This window comes from Oncorhynchus mykiss, chromosome 16 (assembly GCF_057628025.1).
Source record: "Oncorhynchus mykiss isolate SJ-2025 chromosome 16, ASM5762802v1, whole genome shotgun sequence".
Taxonomy (NCBI): Eukaryota; Metazoa; Chordata; class Actinopteri; order Salmoniformes; family Salmonidae; genus Oncorhynchus; species Oncorhynchus mykiss.
In genome coordinates this window covers 55,896,865-55,918,930 of record NC_143037.1, presented here as the reverse complement: position 1 = coordinate 55,918,930, position 22,066 = coordinate 55,896,865, and the positions used below count along the sequence as shown (strand labels likewise).

At 41.2% G+C, this 22,066-nt stretch overlaps 1 protein-coding gene across 1 annotated transcript; it reads right to left on the bottom strand.

Annotated features, from left to right (window-relative positions):
- Positions 1-7,628: 7,628 nt before the first annotated feature.
- On the bottom strand, positions 7,629-19,228 carry LOC110492275 (putative G protein-coupled receptor 173). The gene is made up of 2 exons (XM_021566457.3): positions 18,214-19,228; positions 7,629-9,030 (listed from the first exon to the last, which is right to left on the bottom strand). Exon 2 carries the CDS (start codon positions 8,798-8,800, stop codon positions 7,637-7,639), a length of 1,164 nt encoding a protein of 387 aa, XP_021422132.2. The 5' UTR covers positions 8,801-9,030; positions 18,214-19,228; the 3' UTR covers positions 7,629-7,636.
- Between the last annotated feature and the right edge of the window lie 2,838 nt (positions 19,229-22,066).

Sequence of the window (22,066 nt, the reverse complement as noted above, 5' to 3'; positions counted from 1 at the left end):
TTTATTCTTCTGGACAATATTTTGAGTGATAGCAGCACTAAAAGTGTAATGTAAATGTAGCTGAATCAAAATGTAACCTTTACAATTAATTTGAGTACAACCTCCACACCACTAGATGGTGCAGCTGCATTCCTATGACTTCACATCAAATCCCCCAATAATATGGTGCTGCTGTAGCTACAGTGAGTGTACAAAACATTTAAGAACAACTTCCTTATATTGAGTCGCCCTCTTGTCCTCAGAACAGCCTCAATTTGTCAGGGTATGTACTCCAAAAGGTGTCAAGTATTCCACAGGGATGCTTCCCACAGTTGTCAAGTTGGCTGGATGTCCTTCGAGTGGTGGACCATTCTTGATACACACGGGAAACTGTTGAGTGTGAAACTTAGCAGCGTTACAGTTCTTGACAAACCGGTGTGCCTGGCACCTACTACCATACTCTGTTCAAAGCACTTAAATATTTTGTGTTACCCATTCAACCTCTAAGTGGCACACACAATCCATGTCTCAATTGTCTCATGGCTTAAATCCTTCTTTAACCTGTACGTTCCCCTTCATCTACAGTGATTGAAGTGGATTTAACAAGTGACATCAATAAAGGATAGCTTTCATCTGGTCAGAATGTAGATATTTTACGTTTTTAAACTCAACATCAAGCAATGGTGTTCTCATTTATTATTATTTTACATATCTAAAAACCTGTAGCATGATTTCTATACTGGTGATAACCAATAACTGAAAATGTTTACTTTCCTTTTATAGTTGTCCTGACAATAAGTAATAGCACTAGCTCAATTGGCAAAAATATGACATGTCTTGGTCGACAGTAATTTTGTTCTATCAACATTTAGACAGCAATACCTGTATCTTCCATCCGTCTTTCAGTGAAGAGTAGTGCTTGTCCCTCTATGTATGTCTCACACACAACACACTCCTCCCTCTCTGTCCCTCCACTGCCTGTTTTCACCTCCCACTCTATCAGATGAAATCACCAGGCCACAGCTCCCTCCGCTCTTGGCTCAAGGATATGTACTGGAGCTCTTTTTAGTCAAGGATGTTTAGGCAGTAACTGGCATTAGTGAGCACAGCACAGGGCCTTTTCTCTTCCCCTCTCAACGTAGAGGAACTTTTCCCTTTCCCTCTCAATTTAGAGGAACTGCACGTGTAAAAAATGTGCAATTCAATGGTTTAAGAAGACACACTCGTTGCATCAGGTTTTTGAATGAACCTCATTGGTTTTAGCACATTCAATTATCTGTGTCAGGAACAGGCTGATTGTGAAAAATACTCGAATAAGCATTTGCAGGACTGACATTTTTCAAAATGCAACGAGGCTGCTCCCTGTTAGCTATCATGGACTATCATATCTCAGTCCTCAGAATCTTCTGGTCAGGCAGTTGGCTCTGGTTAGCATTAGCTTTACTTAGGAATTCAGATGTCTGCAGCAGAACCTGGGGCAGCAGGACACCCATGGGGGGCTGCATTAGGCTAGGTGTCTGCTGGGTGAGAGGGCATGCCTGGGACCCTTATTGAATTGGCTGGATTTATGGAGGATCAGAGATGGAAATGGAGAATAAACCAAAGCACCCAGATTGCCCCTGTCCGGAACAGGCATGTGCAAGAACAGGGATTTGATTATATGAATGGACTGACTAGAGAGTAGTTTTCAGATTGCTCATCAACAATGATGAGCAACCTGTATGACAAATATTCATTCTCTAAAGAACCATTAGAAATATCTAGATTTGTTTAATACTTTGGTCATATTGAAGAAAATATTTACATTATTTTAACCTTTATTTAACTAGGGAAGTCAGTTAAGAACAAATTCTTATTTACAATGATGGCCTACCCCGGCCAAACCTGGACGACGCTGGGCCAATTGTGTGCCGCCCTATGGGACTCCCAATCATAGCCAGATGTGATGCAGCCTGGATTCAAACAAGGGACTGTAGGGACTCCTCTTGCACTGAGATGCAGTGCCTTAGACCGCTGCGCCACTATGTACAGGTATGTCTATTTAATTTCAAGCATGTGGGATAGCATCAGTTGTAAGTTAATTTGAGGGGAAGCTTCCCAAGTTTGATGCCAAAAGTAGGTACAGTGCCTTGCGAAAGTATTCGGCCCCCTTGAACTTTGCGACCTTTTGCCACATTTCAGGCTTCAAACATAAAGATATAAAACTGAATTTTTTTGTGAAGAATCAACAACAAGTGGGACACAATCATGAAGTGGAACGACATTTATTGGATATTTCAAAACATTTTAACAAATCAAAAACTGAAAAATTGGGCGTGCAAAATTATTCAGCCCCCTTAAGTTAATACTTTGTAGCGCCACCTTTTGCTGCGATTACAGCTGTAAGTCTCTTGGGGTATGTCTCTATCAGTTTTGCACATCGAGAGACTGAAATGTTTTCCCATTCCTCCTTGCAAAACAGCTCAAGCTCAGTGAGGTTGGATGGAGAGCATTTGTGAACAGCAGTTTTCAGTTCTTTCCACAGATTCTCGATTGGATTCAGGTCTGGACTTTGACTTGGCCATTCTAACACCTGGATATGTTTATTTTTGAACCATTCCATTGTAGATTTTGCTTTATGTTTTGGATCATTGTCTTGTTGGAAGACAAATCTCTGTCCCAGTCTCAGGTCTTTTGCAGACTCCATCAGGTTTTCTTCCAGAATGGTCCTGTATTTGGCTCCATCCATCTTCCCATCAATTTTAACCATCTTCCCTGTCCCTGCTGAAGAAAAGCAGGCCCAAACCATGATGCTGCCACCACCATGTTTGACAGTGGGGATGGTGTGTTCAGCTCTGTTGCTTTTACGCCAAACATAACGTTTTGCATTGTTGCCAAAAAGTTCAATTTTGGTTTCATCTGACTAGAGCACCTTCTTCCACATGTTTGGTGTGTCTCCCAGGTGGCTTGTGGCAAACTTTAAACAACACTTTTTATGGATATCTTTAAGAAATGGCTTTCTTCTTGCCACTCTTCCATAAAGGCCAGATTTGTGCAATATACGACTGATTGTTGTCCTATGGACAGAGTCTCCCACCTCAGCTGTAGATCTCTGCAGTTCATCCAGAGTGATCATGGGCCTCTTGGCTGCATCTCTGATCAGTCTTCTCCTTGTATGAGCTGAAAGTTTAGAGGGACGCCCAGGTCTTGGTAGATTTGCAGTGGTCTGATACTCCTTCCATTTCAATATTATCGCTTGCACAGTGCTCCTTGGGATGTTTAAAGCTTGGGAAATCTTTTTGTATCCAAATCCGGCTTTAAACTTCTTCACAACAGTATCTCGGACCTGCCTGGTGTGTTCCTTGTTCTTCATGATGCTCTCTGCGCTTTTAACGGACTTCTGAGACTATCACAGTGCAGGTGCATTTATACGGAGACTTGATTACACACAGGGGGATTGTATTTATCATCATTAGTCATTTAGGTCAACATTGGATCATTCAGAGATCCTCACTGAACTTCTGGAGAGAGTTTGCTGCACTGAAAGTAAAGGGGCTGAATAATTTTGCTTGATGTTTGAAGCCTGAAATGTGGCAAAAGGTCGCAAAGTTCAAGGGGGCCGAATACTTTCGCAAGGCACTGTATAAAGGAAAGATGACATCAAAAGTTGAAACATAGTTTATAATATTATGGATCTGCGAACTGATCATGAGCTTCTTTCTACCCACAAGTGCTGATCATCTAAAAGACAGATTAAATGTCAAAATGTATGCTAATCTGGGGTTTTGTAAACTCTTGACAACTTGGTGACCTTAAATATGGATAACAAGGCATGGAAAAGGAAGACCGTATGAACCCTGTGAACTCATACTTTTGTTGCGGGGTTATGTCCTCTTTCTGTTGCGTGGGCTAAAAAACATTATGAGTGCAATACACAAAATAAGTGTTAGCATTACTATCCCAGGTGAGGAGCAACATACTCTAGCTGAGAATGTTTTATGCCCTCAATCAATATTCAAATTAATGTGACGTTAGTCTTGACGACTGGTTGTAAATTTGTGTGTCTTGTCTTTGAATTCAAGGCATAGAATAAAATGTTGTACTTGCTCCTTACTTTTACATCTTGTGTCCATATCTGCACATAAGGAATGTGTTACATTTAGTAATTGCAATCTGTCAATAGTTTCAAAGGAAATTTATTTTTCATTACAAAAACCAACAACAAAAATCCTAAATGGCCAGAGACATGCTTAACAGCTCAACCATTTTCTTTTTAAATAATACAAGAAAGAAATGGAAATCACACACTCTGACTTGCTGCTTCCATAATATTTAGGGGTTTAAAGACTTTTATATAGGTATCCTTCAAACCTCCTCTTATATTTTACGTTTTATATTCATCTGCAGATTGTTCTGTGAGCTTTGACATTTTGGGGTCCAGTTTAAAGGGTAAAGTTAAAAAAAGTGTTTAAGTTCTGAAATTCAGGATTTGTTCTACTATCCAGAGACTATTCTTATGATTCTGTATTTTCATAGATTTCATGTATAATAACACTGTGGATGCACACATGTGAAATGTCTTATTTTAAATTCACAACATAAGTATGCATGTAGTCTCTCCACATACAGGGTCATAATAACTACAGCTACACTGTAAAATCCATGAACTTAGATGAAACATTCAATTAAATATTCAGAAGTCAAATTGGCTTTTGGATGGCTTTGGGCTTTTACAAAGCCCAAACACTACAGAAGAGATAGAAATTGAATCAGTTCTATGACTAACAAAATGCAGTGTATTCAAACCAAACAAAAATCATGTATAACATTATTTTATATGATGTTATTCCTTTCACTGAGACACATTGGAAATGAATAAGAGTGCAATAATCATAGTGTCTGTGTGGATAGAACCACTCACCCCAAGACAATCTCAAACTGTCTTCAACCTTTATATTCCCATACAAGCAATAACATAATCCCCATTCAGACAGAAGGCTCTGTAGTCCAATTTAGAGGAACTGCACGTGTAAAAAATGTGCAAGTCAATGGTTTAAGAAGACACACTCGTTGCATCAGGTTTTTGAATGAACCTCATTGGTTTTAGCACATTCAATTATCTGTGTCAGGAACAGGCTGAGGGTGAAAAATACTCGAATAAGCATTTGCAGGACTGACATTTTTCAAAATGCAACGTGTTTCTGGCCATTCCTATTCCCCAAATATCCTTGGTTTTCATCCCTCTAGTCTAGCCTCTAAACATACACACCATCATACTTACGTACAGAAACACTCACACACACATGCATGGTAAAAATATGATGACCGGGACCCTCCCCTCCCCGCCCGCCTTCAATTCCAAGTTAGTCCATGGTCCATATAATACACATTAAATAGTACAGAGGTCACAGTTAATTTACAAAAGGTAGTGTGCCTGAAGCAACAAAAAAAGCACTGTCAGGCATTTCTGCTTATCAAAAAATCACTCCCGGTCTCCCTCCTTCCCCCCCAACACCAACCAACCCCAAAATGCACACATCTTTTTTCATTCCTTGTTTTCACAGATCAATACACAACACCAGACTCATCCCCTCCCACTGATAAGAGAAGAAACAACAACAAAAATTCTGAAAGAAATCCACAATAATCCAGGAAGGGCTTTTGTTAATTCCATTAATTGTCCGTTTTGGATTAAAGTTTCCTCTGTCCTTTGTACACTCCAGTGTTACAATTTGGCAAGTGTTTTTTCTCTAATACCATCCTTGTTAAAGTTTTTGACAGGAGCTTTTACTTTTAGGTTGCGAGGGGGAGAGTTGCGTTCCCACCGAAAGTCATTAATTCCACAGTGTTGTGTTTCCCCATTAGTTGGAATAATCCCTTGATGTTTATTACTTCAACACATAGAGGCATACAGCTGTCAACTCTTCCTTGCATTGGTTAGAAACAAACCTTTTTTTATTTTTCTTTTACAGAGTAAGGCCATAACCCAGATAATAGAAATAACAATTCAAAGTTATGTTGCTTTTTCACTGTTATTGTTAGTTTGTGTCATTGTTATTGTTTGCAGACAACAGTAGACAATTAGAAAACCAAAAGAAACGTACAGTTGTACCCACAAAGGGATAGTATCACGTTCCAAACCTCTCCTTGACATTCACTTAAAATATGACATTCTCTGTGTCCTGGCCTACACCTGGCTAGCACTCTGGTTCAATTCTAAATCATGTTAAGATTTATCATACTCCAATGTGCAAAAACAGAAATGGGCATGTCCCCCCCCCCCCCCCCCCCCCTCTTCCAAGAACTTCGTGTGAAGTGATGATGTCATCAAATATAAATAACTTTATCCCTATCTGAAGATATAAACATTCTGATTTAGCTTTTATGAACATTACTATCAACTGTCTTTTTAAACAATTTGCGAGATTTCCAAGGTGTTCAATCATCTGTAACAATACCACCTGCAGCAACAGGAATTTAGAAAGAGCACTGCGCATTTTCTGTCAATGTATCATTGGCTTTCTGTTATAAAATGGACTCAGATTCTCATAGTTTGTCCTTGATTGGGGCATTGTTTTGTTTAAGTTATCCTCAGGAATCATGGGATAACACAAATATCACCTAAACATGCACTTCATAATTCTGTCTGACTATTAACACTTCACAATTAGTATCTGCTCCTTTCTGTTCAACGCTAATGAACACAAGATCAAACTTTTCTCCACAGCAGCTCTTGTTAACACGTGTTTTTTCCCATCTCATATTGTTCGCTGATTTGAGGTGCTCGTTAGACCAAATGAGAATGTTACTTGCACATTTTCGTAACGTATGACCATGCCAAAATAACTCTTGCTGACTTTCTATGATAGCCTCTTGTCAGTTTCTACTTCCGTCGACTTCACTAAGTCTTGCATGTTTTCTTTCAAGGGTATTAGTTGTTCAAATCATCAAAATGAATGTAGATCTCAAGGTGGACAAATAAATAAACCTAATAATTCATCTGAGAAACACCACATAAACCCGTGAGAGTGCCTGAATATGCTGTTTTATATGTTTAACTGTGTTACTGATGCCTTTGATTCAAGCAGTTGAAGGAAGCAGTTTCATACTTGTTCCACATTAAAAGTAAGAATACATACATGCATCTGAGATGGACACTTTTGTTGTTGGTTCAGTCTCCTATTCTTTCTGTGTGGAGAAGGCCATTTATATAAAAAAAATATTAAAAAAATGGCAGTTAGCAGTTTAATGTAACTGATCTAAAAATTAATCCAAATCTATGAACTGAAGTCAAAGGTGTTTTTGGTTTGATAATAAAATGTGGAAATCATACATTCTTTCTATAATAATTTTAGACCAACAATTGGTTTCATGGTTTCTACACTGCAGCAACCACATGCCTGTTACTGTGGGTAATAATCCCCCAAAAAGACTTTAGAAAAACAATTTAGAACATCCCAAATGAGCTTCGAAATACCTCTGCTCTCCTCTGACAAGGAGAAACCCAGATACATCACATGGAGGTGAATGGAATTCTGAAATGTTAACCTCCTCAACAGTTCCAGACTGACACCCACCCCTTTTAAATCATCTTGCACTGAATCAAAGGCCACAACAACTCAAATGGCCCCTCAGTCAGCCCCCCCCCCCCCCCCCCAGGTAACGCCCACCGTCCCCCTCACATGACGTGATAAGGCTCTCGGGGCAGATGAGGTTTAGTCCTACAGCTGGCTGGCAGGTGTGCCAGGAGCCCCTTCTTCAGGTCCTTGTTGAGGAAGAAGCAGACAATGGGGTTTACCCCTGCCTGGGCAAAGCTCATCCATACGGTGGTGGAGAGGTACCGGTGCGGTATGGTGCAGGCCTTAACAAACACCCGCCAGTAGCAGGCCACTATGTAGGGTGACCACAGCACCAGGAACAACAGGGTGATCACATAGAACATCCTGCCGAGCTGCTTCTCCGCCTTGAACTCCTCCATGCCCAACAGGCGCCGGTTCTGGTTGTGCAAGTTCTGCCGGATGCCCAACAGGGTGGGCGGCATGGGGCCCCGACCAAAGCCTGCGATCCAGTTGGCTGCCGCCTGGCCGGTGGCGCCAGGCCCATGGAAGGTCCAGTTTTGGCTAATAGCTGGCACCATCTGGACGGGCTTCATCTTGCGGTGCTTGTACTCGAAGAGCAGCAGTTTCATGTAGACCACGTGCGTGGCCAGGATCAGCACAGCCAGCATCAGCATAAAGCCCAGTGTGTCGTTTGCCTTGAAGTAGCGGTGCTCGAAGATGCACTGGTCCTCCTCGCGGATGAACTTGTAGGTGCCCACATCAAAGACAGGCGGGAAGGCCATGGCCACTGACAGCGTCCACACCATGCACACCACCGCCACGCACGTCCAGAAGGTCATGCGCTTGGAGTAGAAGCGGTGGTGGGCGATGGCCATGTAGCGCGTCACGCTGATGCAAAACAGCATGAAGGCAGCATGGAAGCAGAAGAGCACGGCCATGAAGGCCACCACCTTGCAGCTGAGCACGCTGTAGGTCCAGGCCGAGCCGTTCTTGATGGACACCAGCACGAAGGGGAAGCAGACGGCCGAGCGGATGGTGTCGGCCAGGCACAGATCCAGCAGGAAGTAGTAGGGGGCCTTGTGCAGGGCCCGGTCCCTGAGGACTAGCAGAGACACCACCAGGTTCCCCACCAGGCTGATGCAGATGATTAGCCCCAGTAGGACCAGTTTGATGTAGGTGGACACAGCTGACGATGGGCCCCCGACTGCCATCCCTCCCGTTGTGGCCACCACCGCCGCCAGGGGACCGCCGAGCCCCTCACTGGTCTCGTTGCCATTGGCCATCCCTTTGTCTCCCAGGTTATGCCCTCTTCTCTCCTGAAATCCACTCCTCCTTCTCCCTCTCCTCCTCCGCCTCCTCCTCCAGCTGCCCTTTTGTTCGTCCTCGTGGTTGCCTCTCCTTTTGATCTCACATGGAACCGGAGCGCTTCAGTCCGCATTGCCCCATTTTTCACTAAGCCCCTTGTTTCCTGTAGCTCTACCTCTCGTGCCTCTTCTTCTCACAGCTTCAGCTCCTGTAAACAGGAAGTAAGAACAGCAAGCATTAAATGTTTGGATGGATTTCCATGTCTGACATCAGTGTGGAATAATACAGTGTAAGTGTTTGCAGGGAGTATACTGTATAAGGTTAATATGAGAGGTGTGTGTCTCTTGGCTTTTCTAATAGTAAAATGCAATGCTTTTATGATTCCAGCATTGGCCTAGCTGGACTGCAGCAGTTGTTTTGTAAAATGTCATAATTTCCAGGAAGTAGTGGTTATGATATGCAATGATTACCTAACTGTCAATATCGTGCTAGGCCAATATGGAGTTAGGTAAGAGTATGAAGTGTTAACTACCTATATGTAGATGATTAGCCCTAGTAGCCCCAGTTTACATACAGCGGGTTCCAGAATGATTGGATCCCTTGATAAGGATGAGCAAAAAATACGATATCAAATAAATAATACAAATACTGAGCTAAATTGTATGCTCATTTAATACAAAAAAATATGGAAGATATTCCAGCAGCATTTTTTACATTTGTATTTATGTCATTTAGCACAGTGGTTCCCAAACTCTGGGGCCCCCTCCCCCCCAAAATAAATAATACAACAAACTCACGCTGGCTTTCAATTTACTCTTAAAAGTTATAATAGTAGAATGCACAAGGTGCAATTTTGAAATTGGATAGTGCATCATCAGTTCCTCTTGTCATGTCAGTCATTGCAGACCTGTTTATAATTTGTCAGAAATGTCCAGATCAACTAGCATGTCAGCTAACTTTTTTTTTTTTTTTTTTTGAATTTGACCCCCTTTTTCTCCCCAATTTCGTAGTATCCAATTGTGTAGTAGCTACTATCTTGTCTCATCGCTACAACTCCCGTACGGGCTCGGGAGAGACGAAGGTTGAAAGTCATGCGTCCTCCGATACACAACCAACCAGCTGCTTCTTTAACACAGCGCACATCCAACCCGGAAGCCAGCCGCACCAATGCGCCGGAGGAAACACCGTGCACCTGGCCACCTTGGCTAGCGTACACTGCGCCCAGCCCGCCACAGGAGTCGCTGGTGCACAATGAGACAAGGACACCCCTACCGACCAAGCCCTCCCTAACCCGGGCGACACTAGGCCAATTGTGCGTCGCCCCACGGACCTCCCGGTCGCGGCCGGTTACGACAGAGCCTGGGCGCGAACCCAGGACTCTGATGGCACAGCTGGCGCTGCAGTACAGCTCCCTTAACCACTGCGCCACCCGGGAGGCCAGCTAACATTTTTTAGCCCATACATACTGTTGTCAATTTTTTGTCACTCAAATATCACATGACATGGCAAAATTTATAGAATTGCAAGAAAATTTGCTTTAAAACTGAAAAATGTTCTTTGCACCCTGACAAAATGTGTAGAATTGCAAGAAATAAGCTTTAAACCTGCAAAATTCTCTGAACAGTGATGAACAGTGATGGTGCCCATAGAAATAGACGTGGCGCGTGATGTTTCCCAATGCTGGAAAGGGGGGCCCCGAATGAAAAAGTTTGGGAACCCCTGTTTTAAGAGAGCTATTTATAACTATTCAGAAATCTCCAGATCAACTAGACCATGTCAGCTAACGATCCCTTAATAAAGATGAGGACAAAAGACTGTATAAAATTAATAATACAAATACTGAGCTATATTGTATGCTACCAAAAAATAGAACAATTATATTATTTTATACTAATACAATTGCTCAGAGAAAGAGGTTTTGTTCAACAAGTAATACAAAATATAGAAAAGATATTGATCAAAATGATTGGATCATCTGTTTTCAATACTCCAGCACCCTCCCCCTGCGAGGATAATGACACTGAGCCTATTCTAAAATGTTTTATGACATTAAAGAACACATTGGGAGGGATCTTAGACCATTCCTCCATTCAGAATCTTTCCAGATCCTTTATGTCCTTATATCCCTATCCAACTCTCTCGTTATCTCTCTCAGAACGATCTTCTTGACACTAATCAGTCAGACTTCAAGACGTGTCACTCAAATGAGACTGCTCTTCTCTGTGCCAAAGCTGACTCTCTCTCTGCTGTTCTCATCCTCCTCGATCTATCTGCTGCCTTTGACACTGTGAATTACCAGACCCTCCTCTCCACCCTCTCAGGATTGTGCGTCTCATGCTCTGCACACTCCTGGATTGCATCCTACTTGGCATGTGCTCCTTACCAGGTGGCGCGGAGAGGATCTGTGTTTGCACCATGTGCTCTCACTACTGGTGTCCCCCAGGGCTCAGTTCTAGGTCCTCTCGTCTTTTCTCCATACACTAAGTCACTCGGCTCTGTCATATCCTCTCATGGTCTCTTCTATCATTGCTATGCGGATGACACTCATCTGCTTTTCTCATTCCCCCCTTCTGACACCCAGGTGGCAACACGCATCTCTGCGTGCCTGGCAGATACTATCTCCGCGTGTCTGTCAGCCCGCCACCTCAAGCTCAACCTCATCAAGACGGAGCTGCTCTTCCTCCCAAGACCTCTCCATCACGTTTGAAAACTCTACGGTGTCCCCCTCCCAGAATGCAAAAGACCTTGGCGTAACCCTGTAATCTCTGCAAACATCAAAGCAGTGACTCGCAGGTTCATGCTCTACAACATCCATAGAGTACAATTTTTCCTCACACAGGAAGCGGCGCAGGTCCTAATCCAGTCACTCGTCATATCCCTTCTGGACTACTGCAACTCTCTGCTGGCTGGACTCCCCGCTTGTGCCATCTAACACCTACAACTTATCCAGAACACTGCAGCCCATCTAGTGTTCAACCTCCCAAGTTCTCTCTTCACCCCAAGCCTCCATACTCTCCACTGGCTTCCAGTCGAAGTGGGCATCCACTACAAGACCTGCCTATGGAGCAGCAAAGGGAACTGCCCTGCTCTACCTTCAGGCTATGCTCAAACCCTACATCCAAACCCGAGCGCTCTGTTCTGCCACCTCTGGTCTCTTGGCTGTCCCACCCCTACGGAAGCAGTGGTCAAAGCTCTCCTCTGTCCTGGCACCCCAATAGTGGAACCAGCTTTCCCCTGATGCTAGGACAGCACTGTACATGCCCATCCTACGAAAATGTCTGAAAACCTACCTCTTCAAAGAGTATCTTAAATAATACATCTGCCTTATGTCTCAGCTAGTTTAAGATGAATGCACTAATTTGATCTGGATAAGAGTGTCTGCTAAAAAAAAAAAAAGACTAAGATGCAAATGTAATTATATGGTTCTGGAGTATTGAAAACAGGGGATCCAATCATTTTGACCCATATCTTTTTTATATATTTTTTGTATTACTTGTTTAACAAATGAGCATACAATTTAGCCCAGTATTTGAATTATTTATTTTATACAGTATTTTTTGCTCATCCTTATCAAGGGATCCAATAATTCTGGACCCCACTGTATGTAGTACATCGTAATAATAAGGTATGTTATTCTATTTCAGTAAACTCTTTACGGGATAGTTTGGGATTTTGACAATGAACCCCTTTATCTACTTCCCCAGAGTCAGATGGACCCGTAGATACAATTATTATTATTTTTCACTAAGCTAACGCTAGTTAGAATTGGCTCGCAAAACTACCTCTAACTTCCTTCATACTGGACGCAGAGACATACAAATGGTATCCTGAACTATCCCTTTAACTCATTTTCCATCTTTATGTCCAAGTCTGTCCCACCTTCCCCACCCTTTACCCCAAAATAAAGTTCTGACTGTAGTTGTTTACAACATTAATACATTGTATTATAGCCCCTATCTTCGCGCATTATACAAGGCCTGTAATACAGAATCAAATGTCATAATAGTGGAGGGAGATGTTCAAGTCATCATCCTCGGAATTACACAAATCATTTGTCCCATGGAATCAATCAATTGTTTCTACAAGGGGCGAAACAGGGCTCACATAGGCATCTGCTGTAGCATGCTGTGGAACATCTTCTCCATCCCCCTCAACACCAATCATATCAGCTGTTTTCTCCACACGCTACATGGCATGCCAGCAACTAGTCTGTCACGGTAATTACCCCGCTTGTTGCTAGGCTACAACACTTACATTATTTGTGTGTGTGTGTGTGTGTGTGTGTGTGTGTGTGAGTGTGTGTGAGAGAGAGAGAGAGAGAGAGAGAGAGAGAGAGAGAGAGAGAGAGAGAGAGAGAGAGAGAGAGAGAGAGAGAGAGAGAGAGAGAGAGAGAGAGAGAGAGAGAGAGAGAGAGAGAGAGACCGTGTGTGCAGAGAGGGGGTTTTCTGTGTGTGTGTGTGTGTGTGTGTGTGTGTGTGTGTGTGTGTGTGTGTGTGTGTGTGTGTGTGTGTGTATGTATGTGTATTTGTGTGTGTGTGTCTGTGGTGTGTGTGTGTGTGTGTGTGTGTGTGTGTGTGTGTGTGTGTGTGTGTGTGTGTGTGTGTGTGTGTGTGTGTGTGTGTGTGTGTGTGTGTGTGTGTGTGTGTGTGTGTGTGTGTGTGTGTGTGTGTGTGTGAGAGAGAGAGAGAGAGAGAGAGAGAGAGAGACCGTGTGTGCAGAGAGGGGGTTTTCTGTGTGTGTGTGTGTGTGTGTGTGAAGAAGATGGGGGAAAACAAATCACTTGTGAAGTTGAGATAGCATTTGCTTGATGAAGCCTCATTGGTGCAGTCACTTTGGGGACCACTGACCGGGCATTTCCAAAAGAGGTTGAACAGTAACACTTTAGATGTACAGTATGTCTGATAGCTCAGTGGTGTGAATGTGTAGGTGTCTGTGCTCTCTTGTGTATGAGTGGGTGTGTGTGTGTGATGGGAGTCAATCGGTATTGACCCCTCCACCACCATCATTTGTATTGATGAAACCTTCGGAAGTGATCAGGGAATGCACAGGTGATGATTATGGAGTATGTGAGTCCTACAGGAGAGAGAAGGGCTTAAAACCATTGTTTCACCGCAGGCATACTAATGTATTTCTGTCACAGTAATTACAGCCGCTTGTTGCTAGGCTACAGGACCATTCTGCCTTGTGCTGTGTTATTCTGTGTGTGTGTGTCTGTATGTGTGTCTGTGTGTGTGTGTGTGTGTCTGTCTGTCTGTCTGTCTGTCTGTCTGTCTGTCTGTCTGTCTGTAAGACTATATGAACTATTGTGATGAATGGTGGGGGCATTGATAGTTTCAGATGGAGAATAGCTATGGTTTCGTTTTGTCTGGGGAGTGCATACCATATGAGAAAGCCAATGAAGGTATCACATAATAAACTGTTTTCAGTTATTAGTGCACCCATAGTTAGTTCTCAAAGTGTATGATTACACTTCAGAATCATTTTCTTAGTAAACAATTATTTATACGTAGAGTAAAATTATTCTACACATTTGGAATAATTTCTAAAACATTTCTAAGCATACCTGAGTATTTATGATGGCGTACTAATTCAAGTTATTATAAAGTGCTAACACAGTTACTCATAATAACCCAGTGGTCCCTGATGAACCCAGTTTTCCTTCATTTAAAATAACACCCATATTATTGAATAATAATGCTTATATTAATGAATAAGAGCTGAAATACATAAATGTACACTACTGGTCAAAAGTTTTAGAACACCTACTCATTCAAGGGTTTTTCTTTATTTTTACTTTTTGTTATTACTATTTACCATTGTAGAATAATAGTGAAGATATCAACACTATTAAATAACACATATGGAATCATGTAGTAAACAAAAAAGTGTTAAACAAATCAAAATATATTTTATATTTGAGATTCTTCAAATAGCCACCCTTTGCCTTGATGACAGCTTTGCACTCTCTTGGCATTCTCTCAACCAGCTTCATGAGGTAGTCACCTGGAATGCATTTCAATTAACAGGTGTGCCTTGTTAAAAGTTAATTTGTGGAATGTCTTTCCTTCTTAATGCATTTGAGCCAATCAGTTGTGTTGTGACAAGGTATACAGGTATACAGACGATAGACTTATTTGGTAAAAGACCAAGTCCATATTATGGCAAGAACAGCTCAAATAAGCAAAGAGAAACGACAGTCCATCATTACTTTAAGACATGAAGGGCCAGTCAACCCGGAAAATGTCAAGAACTTTGAAAGTTTCAAACTGCAGTCGCAAAAACCATCAAGCGCTATGATGAAACTGGCTCTCATCAGGACCGCCAAAGGAATGGAAGACCCAGAGTTACCTCTGCTGCAGAGAATACGTTAATTTGAGTTACCAGCCACAGAAATTTCAGCCCAAATAAATGCTTCACAGAGTTCAAGTAACAGACACATCTCAACATCAACTGTTCAGAGGAGACTGAGTGAATCAACCATTCACGGTCGACTTGCTGCAAAGAAACCACTACTAAAGGATATCAATAAGAAGAAGAGACTTGCTTGGGCCAAGAAACATGAGCAATGGACATTAGACCGATGGAAATTTGTCCTTTGGTTTGGAGTCCAAATTTGAGATTTTTAGTTCCAACCGGATGGTCTCTGCATGTGTATTTCCCACTGTAAAGCATGGAGGAGGAGCAGTTATGGTGTGGGGATGCTTTGCTGGTGACACTATCTGTGATTTATTTAGAATTCAAAGGCACACTTAACCAGCATGGCCATCACAGCATTCTGCATCGATACACCATCCCATCTGGTTTGTGCTTAATGGGACTATCATTTGTTTTTCAATAGGACAACAACCCAACACACCTCCAGGATGTGTAAGGGCTCTTTTACCAAGAAGGAGAGTGATGGAGTGCTGCATCAGATGACCTGATCTCCACAATCACCAGACCTCAACCCAATTGAGATGGTTTGGGATGAGTCAGACCGCAGAGTTAAGGAAAAGCAGCCAACAAGTCCTCAGCATATGTGGGAACTCCTTCAAGACTGTTGGAAAAGCATTCCTGATTGAGAGAAGCTGATCGAGAGAATGCCAAGATTGTGCAAAGCTGTCATCAAGGCAAAGGGTGGCTATTTGAAGAATCCCAAATATAAAACATATTTTGATTTGTTTAACACTTCTTTGGTTACTACATGATTCCATATGTGTTATTTCATAGTTTTGATGTCTTCACTATAAAATTGTACAAATAAAGAAAACCCCTTGAATGAATAGGTGTTCTAAAACTTTTGACCAGTAGTGTTCCTTTAAACCAATTTCAAATGGCATATTTAAAAAAAAAACCTATAGGGGCCTATATTCTTGTTAATTTCCCAATCTCTCAGAAACATATATTTTTCCATTTTTGATTTGTTATAGTAAATCCAATATTTCAGATATAAACAGGGGCTTACCTAATTAGTCATGAGACATTTTTAAACCAAAGTAATGTCACAGTTTTGTATTGCTAGCTATAGAAAGGGACTGTGGTATCATTTGACTCTGTTCACATGATCTAATACTATGGTCATGTAGACATAATGTCTTCTATTTTACCATTCCCCATGGTTACATTTGTGGAATACTATAGATTCCAACAAGCGACCGGGGGCCCTGTTACTGCTTATGTCGCTTATGCCTGGGGCCAGCCCTGGGTGGCACCTGATATGTTGAGTTAGTAGATTAACAATAGCTAGATGAAGTATGTGGTTGAGTGTCACTTGTCTGTGTCAATAGCAGAATCACAGCAGAAACACACACCTGTCATAGGCTAATAATTGGTAAATTATTAGAATCATAATTTTTTAAATTGTAGCATACACTATTGGTGTCTCCTATTCAATCACCTCATTACACTTTAGGCCTAAGTTATTTAGAATGAATTAGGCTATTCCAGAGCCTTATATTGAGATAAAGAATCTATAATCCAAATATAAGGCTCTGGTCTACTACATTTCATGTGACTTTATTAGTCTATGTGGCATGAACCTTGGTGGCTAGAGCATGAGAACAGTTTGTAGAAGCCCTATAGTCAGGGCCGGCTCTAGTCTTTTGGAGGCCCTAAGCAATATTTGGTTTGGGGGAATGCTAACAAGCAGGCCAAATCTTGACAGCATAAAGTTTTAAAGTTCATTTCCTGCAATTCTACAAATTTTGCCTTGGGGCAGGGAGACATTTTTGCTGTTTTAAAGCAAGTTTTCTGCAGTTCTACCCATTTTGCCATTGGGCGGAGAGAGCATTTAGCAATTTTATAACACATTTCTTGCAATTCTACTCATTTTGCCCGCTTATGTTGCTTATGCCTGGAGGCCAAAAAGGTATAAAATAAATAGGCATATGAAGAATAGATTATTAATGTACAGAAAGATGTGAGTGGAAAAAGAGTTCAAACGATCGGAAAAAAACATAGTTGAGGTAAGATTACATCATCATGTGTAGGCCTATTTAATTTTGATTGCAAAATTAATATACTGGCTATAGGGATATAAGAGCTTCACAGGAATACCGAAAGGCTATACATCATGAAGGGAGGGGCCTGGAGAAATTGGAGTGGGTTGTTGGTAGCTGAGCCATTGTCAAGAACTGGATAGCAACAGCAATAGAGTACCGCTGCCATGGTCGCGGTGGGAGGAGGCGACGCGGAATTCACCAACCAAAGGAGCCGGAATCACTCTGACACTGTTCAACACCGACCGAATGCAATTATAAACAACGGTATTAGAATATGAATAAATACATCCGGGGCTAGGGAAAATACAATAGGTTTAGTGGTGGGCTTGACACGTCATGTTTGAAGTTAAGTAAATGCATTAACAATTGCGAATAGGCCTAGAGCCTATGGTAGACTGGGTCATTTGAAGCATTCAACTTGATCCGATCCTTTCAGAATTCATGAACAGATGATGTTGATAATAATTCATCAACGAGGGCTGATGACGAGACCCCAACACCCCAGTTGCATCGCATTCGCAAATGGGTAGACCTGTATCGATGCTGTCATAACGGAAATTCGCCCAGTGAATAATATAGCTACCGATTGTTATAGCCTCGTGTCCATAATGCGGTTCCCTGTTGTAATTTACCATAGGGCATAGATCACACAAATGGCACTTAAATCTGCAGTGGTGTGTGTCGACTATAATAACCAGATGATATTACGGGCCTACATGTACAGTTTGTCTATGGCATGCGTCATGGGGCTGCATGAATCATAACAGAAATAGGCTATGTTGTAGCCCCAAAAAATGGGTTTCACACACGTTAACGAATTAACCAGGTACCAGAGGGGAAAAAAATAAGGCTACTTGGGGCCTAGAAGTAATAACAAAAAAATGACATAGGAAGGTGAAAGCAAATCTTACCTTATTTATTATGCTTGTCCTCGAGACAAAGGCTTAGGATTTTATTCTAGGCCGCTTGTTGCAGTCCACATTAAATATAAAATGATTCAAAGATCATGGTAAAGCAACAGTAAATGGCATAGAGGGGTCAACAAAACGAGCATAAATTCCAAATATAATCCACAATGAATGTCGACATCCTTCACAATTAAATGACTGAAAACATAATTTATACAGGGTATTGTCACCTCAGTAGAATCAGATCTTAATGCACATATACTTTTAATTTTGCACGGCTCCCCCGTCAATTAAGCCTGTTGCAGACTTCTTAAATAAACACAGGTTTTAAAGAACAAAAAGGATCGTTTCCTCTTTTTTCGTGTGCATGTCATGTCTTCGGGTTTTCCATAAAGCTCTCCCAATGTTCAGCAATAAATTCCCATCACACTGACAGAATAGAACAAATGGGTAAATTCCAATTCTGACAATCTTTTCTGTATTCAAATACTTATTTCTCGGTGTCATCAACTGGATCCTATCACTGGTAAACGCATCTCAATTTTGAAAATAACGGTGTTCATATTACAGAACATCACGCTTTTATTGTGGGTCTTGCTCTGCTTGTTGGATTCTCCATCAAAAAAAGAGACGCCTTTTTTCGACCATTCTAGTCTCCTGTGATTTTATACTTTCAGTGATAACCCATCCGCTTCCATATTCAACTGTAGGCCAATATGCGGACTCCGTTCAGAGTGCAGTCATCCTTTTTGAAAATATGTACACTGTGTCTGTAGGCGCCCTATATATTTAAAAATGCACCCGTCTGGTTTGGTCTTTGATGGGATTGAAAAAACGATTCATTGTTTGCGGTGATAAATCCCAAATCCCAGGTCTTTCACGGACATGTCAAGTCGTTCGGAATCCATCCTCAGTCATTGTATAAATAATGAAAACTAGAAATGACCTAAATGAAATGGCTGTTAGCAATGGTGAATTGGAAACAGCGGCTCTCGTCTATGCGCGGAGCCTCGGGTTTCCCTCGGCTCCCTTCGGAATTAGCGAGGTAAGATTCGGGATCTTCCGGAATAGGACAGGCGCGAAGTACCGTGTTCGAGAGAAAAAAAGAATCCGTGTGATACACAATCTGTCACATAACTTCACTACATGGAAAGGATATTGGAAATATTATCTCCCCTCTTCATGATGTGACAGTTTGAAGTTACTGTGCCCCTTTTTTTTTAACAAAGCATATATTTCAATTGCTGTAGGCTATTGTTTTTAATGTTGTTGCATTCCCGTCATGGTGGTAGGCCCTATAATAAAGTATTACTTGACCTGATCATGTGATAGCAAAGTATATTTATATGTAAATATAGATTGCTTATACAGTGAGCTCCAAAAGTATTGGGACAGTGACAATTGGAATTGAAATGATATATGCTACCAGGATTACGGATAGTCCTGAATGAATCGTGAATAATGATCAGTGAGAAAGTAACAGACGCCCAAATATCATACCCCCAAGACATGCTAACCTCTCACCATTACAATAACAGGGGGGATTAGCATTTTTTGGTGGGTATGATATTTGTGCGTCTGTTACTTTCTCACTCATCATTATTCACGATTCATTCAGGACTATCCGTAATCCTGGTAGCATCCACATTAATGTAGAAGTGTCTAGAAACATATTCTATTCTTATTTACATTAAAAGTGTCTCCAAAATAACACAATGCATTATTTACCATAGCCATTGTATCATTTCAAATCCAAAGTATTGGCATACAGAGCCAAACCAACAAAAAATGTGTCACTGTCACAATACTTTTGGAGCTCACTATATATCAAGGGTCAGACTGAAGCAACAGCTGCCACTCTAGAGAGCCAAAGAAAAAGTCAGGTGCACTGCTATTTCTCATCTGGCTTTAGTTTAGATGACTATCTGTTTAGATTTTTTTTTTTTTGCTTGAATCATCCTCATCCTCATCAACATAATAATCATCATCATAGTAATTATAATCATAATCATCATCATCATCCTCAACCCCATCCTCATCCTTATCATCGTTATTACCACCATCATCACTATTATCATCTCTACAAATACTTCCATAGTATTAGTGAAGGTCAGACTGCATTGTGGATGCATCAGACCACATGGCTTCACCAGGTGATGTTGATATTGACATAAAAAGCGGTGCTGTAAGTCACTTCCCTTGTAAGGCTCTTGGCGCCCAATCATTTAATCCTGCTCTAAATCCCTGGTAAAAAGGTGTTTTGTCTCGGCATGACCCAACACTGTGCCGAGTGCCGTCATGCCTGCCTCGACAGCTGTCTAAACCGCTGGAAGCTAGGGGACCAGATGGCATCGCCTGACAAAGGGAAATATTTAGGAAAGAGAACCGGACATGTTTTTTGGGAGTAATTCTCCCAAAAATCATAGCAACAATCCATTGGAGGTTTTTCTTCATTCTGTGGGGCCAGGGAAGAATGTAAAACGGTATTTTTTAAATTCAATTTGTGTCCTAGTATAAGCTTCTTCAGCCAAGGTCAATGTCAAAGTAAATGGTGAATATGACATAATAATGGACTTCTAGGAACTTCTTGCCATTGTGTGTATGGCAAACGAGGCATATAGTGTGCATCCACCAACCGGGAAGCCTGGTCCCAGGTAAGATCTTGGCTGGGAGGCAAAGTGAACTGTAGCCTGTCCCTACTGGTCGTGATTCCTGGACAACTGTTCCTATCTTTGTTGACAGACCATAAAAAATAGCTGAATATCATATGGAGTAGTCTAGGAACCTGCAGTCTTTGATGTGTAGACCAAGGATCTGGGGAGTCTATGACCCAATGCTATCTGGAAGAGCTGGGCTTATTACCCCCCATTGTTTTATATTGTATGGTACTAATATTAAGATGAGAATATAGTATTAAGCTTAGCAAAACTATGGATTGCAGATTCTGTATGTCTTTAGAATACTTTATTAATACAATTACTAACTAAGACATCTCAATTCCATCTGCATTAATCAACGTCAATGTTAGCTCTGTACAGGATGAACCACATATGAGTATTAGCAAGTAAAGTCATTATCTAACTCTATATAATAACCCTGTACTAAACTACTAATACTGTATGTTGGCCATTGTCATAAAATAGTAATAGAAAAAGGCCACCTTGAAATTTGATGAGACTATTTTCAATGACAAGGTATTAATACAGCAAGGCTAATGAGTTCTGAAATATGTTTTAGGACAAAACATTTGGTCAATCTGTATTCAGTCAAAGTCATGTGATATCAATGGATATATTTCTGTAATTTTCAGTGTATTTTGTTGCTTCAGTTAGCAGATTAAACTATTGGTTTTTAACAAATAGATTTGTGATGATGAATGAAAATAGGCCTACTATCATACAGTAGCTGTTACAGAATTTCCAAATTATATCCTAAAAATTTGAAAAACACACCATGGCATTAATAAAAAAAAAAACAGTTATGAAAAACAAACCCCACAAAGGTTTTTGTCAAGGCCTGTATTCAGTTGTTATCTAATAAGGGTAACGTTTGATAAGAATGTATTGAAAATGAAATTGAGATGCTCAAGTCGACAGCTTCCTTGCAACTTCCTGTGGTGTATTTTAGATAGATGACCTTTGAAAACTTGAAAAAGAACTTTTCAGAACAAAGTGTTTACACCTGCTTAGAATGCCGTACTTTACCTCGCGTGGGCTTCCCCGTTGCGTAATGGACTATTTTTCGTTGGTTATGCTAATGTTTCCTCTGTAAAATGCCTTGCTAACAATTTTCGGTGGTGATGGTGGTATTAATGATAATGATGATCATCATCTTTATTACAGCATCAAAGATGAAG

Coding starts and splice junctions, on each gene's coding strand:
- LOC110492275 (XM_021566457.3), bottom strand. CDS start 8,800: ATGGCCAATGGCAACGAGACCAGTGAGGGGCTCGGCGGTCCCCTGGCG.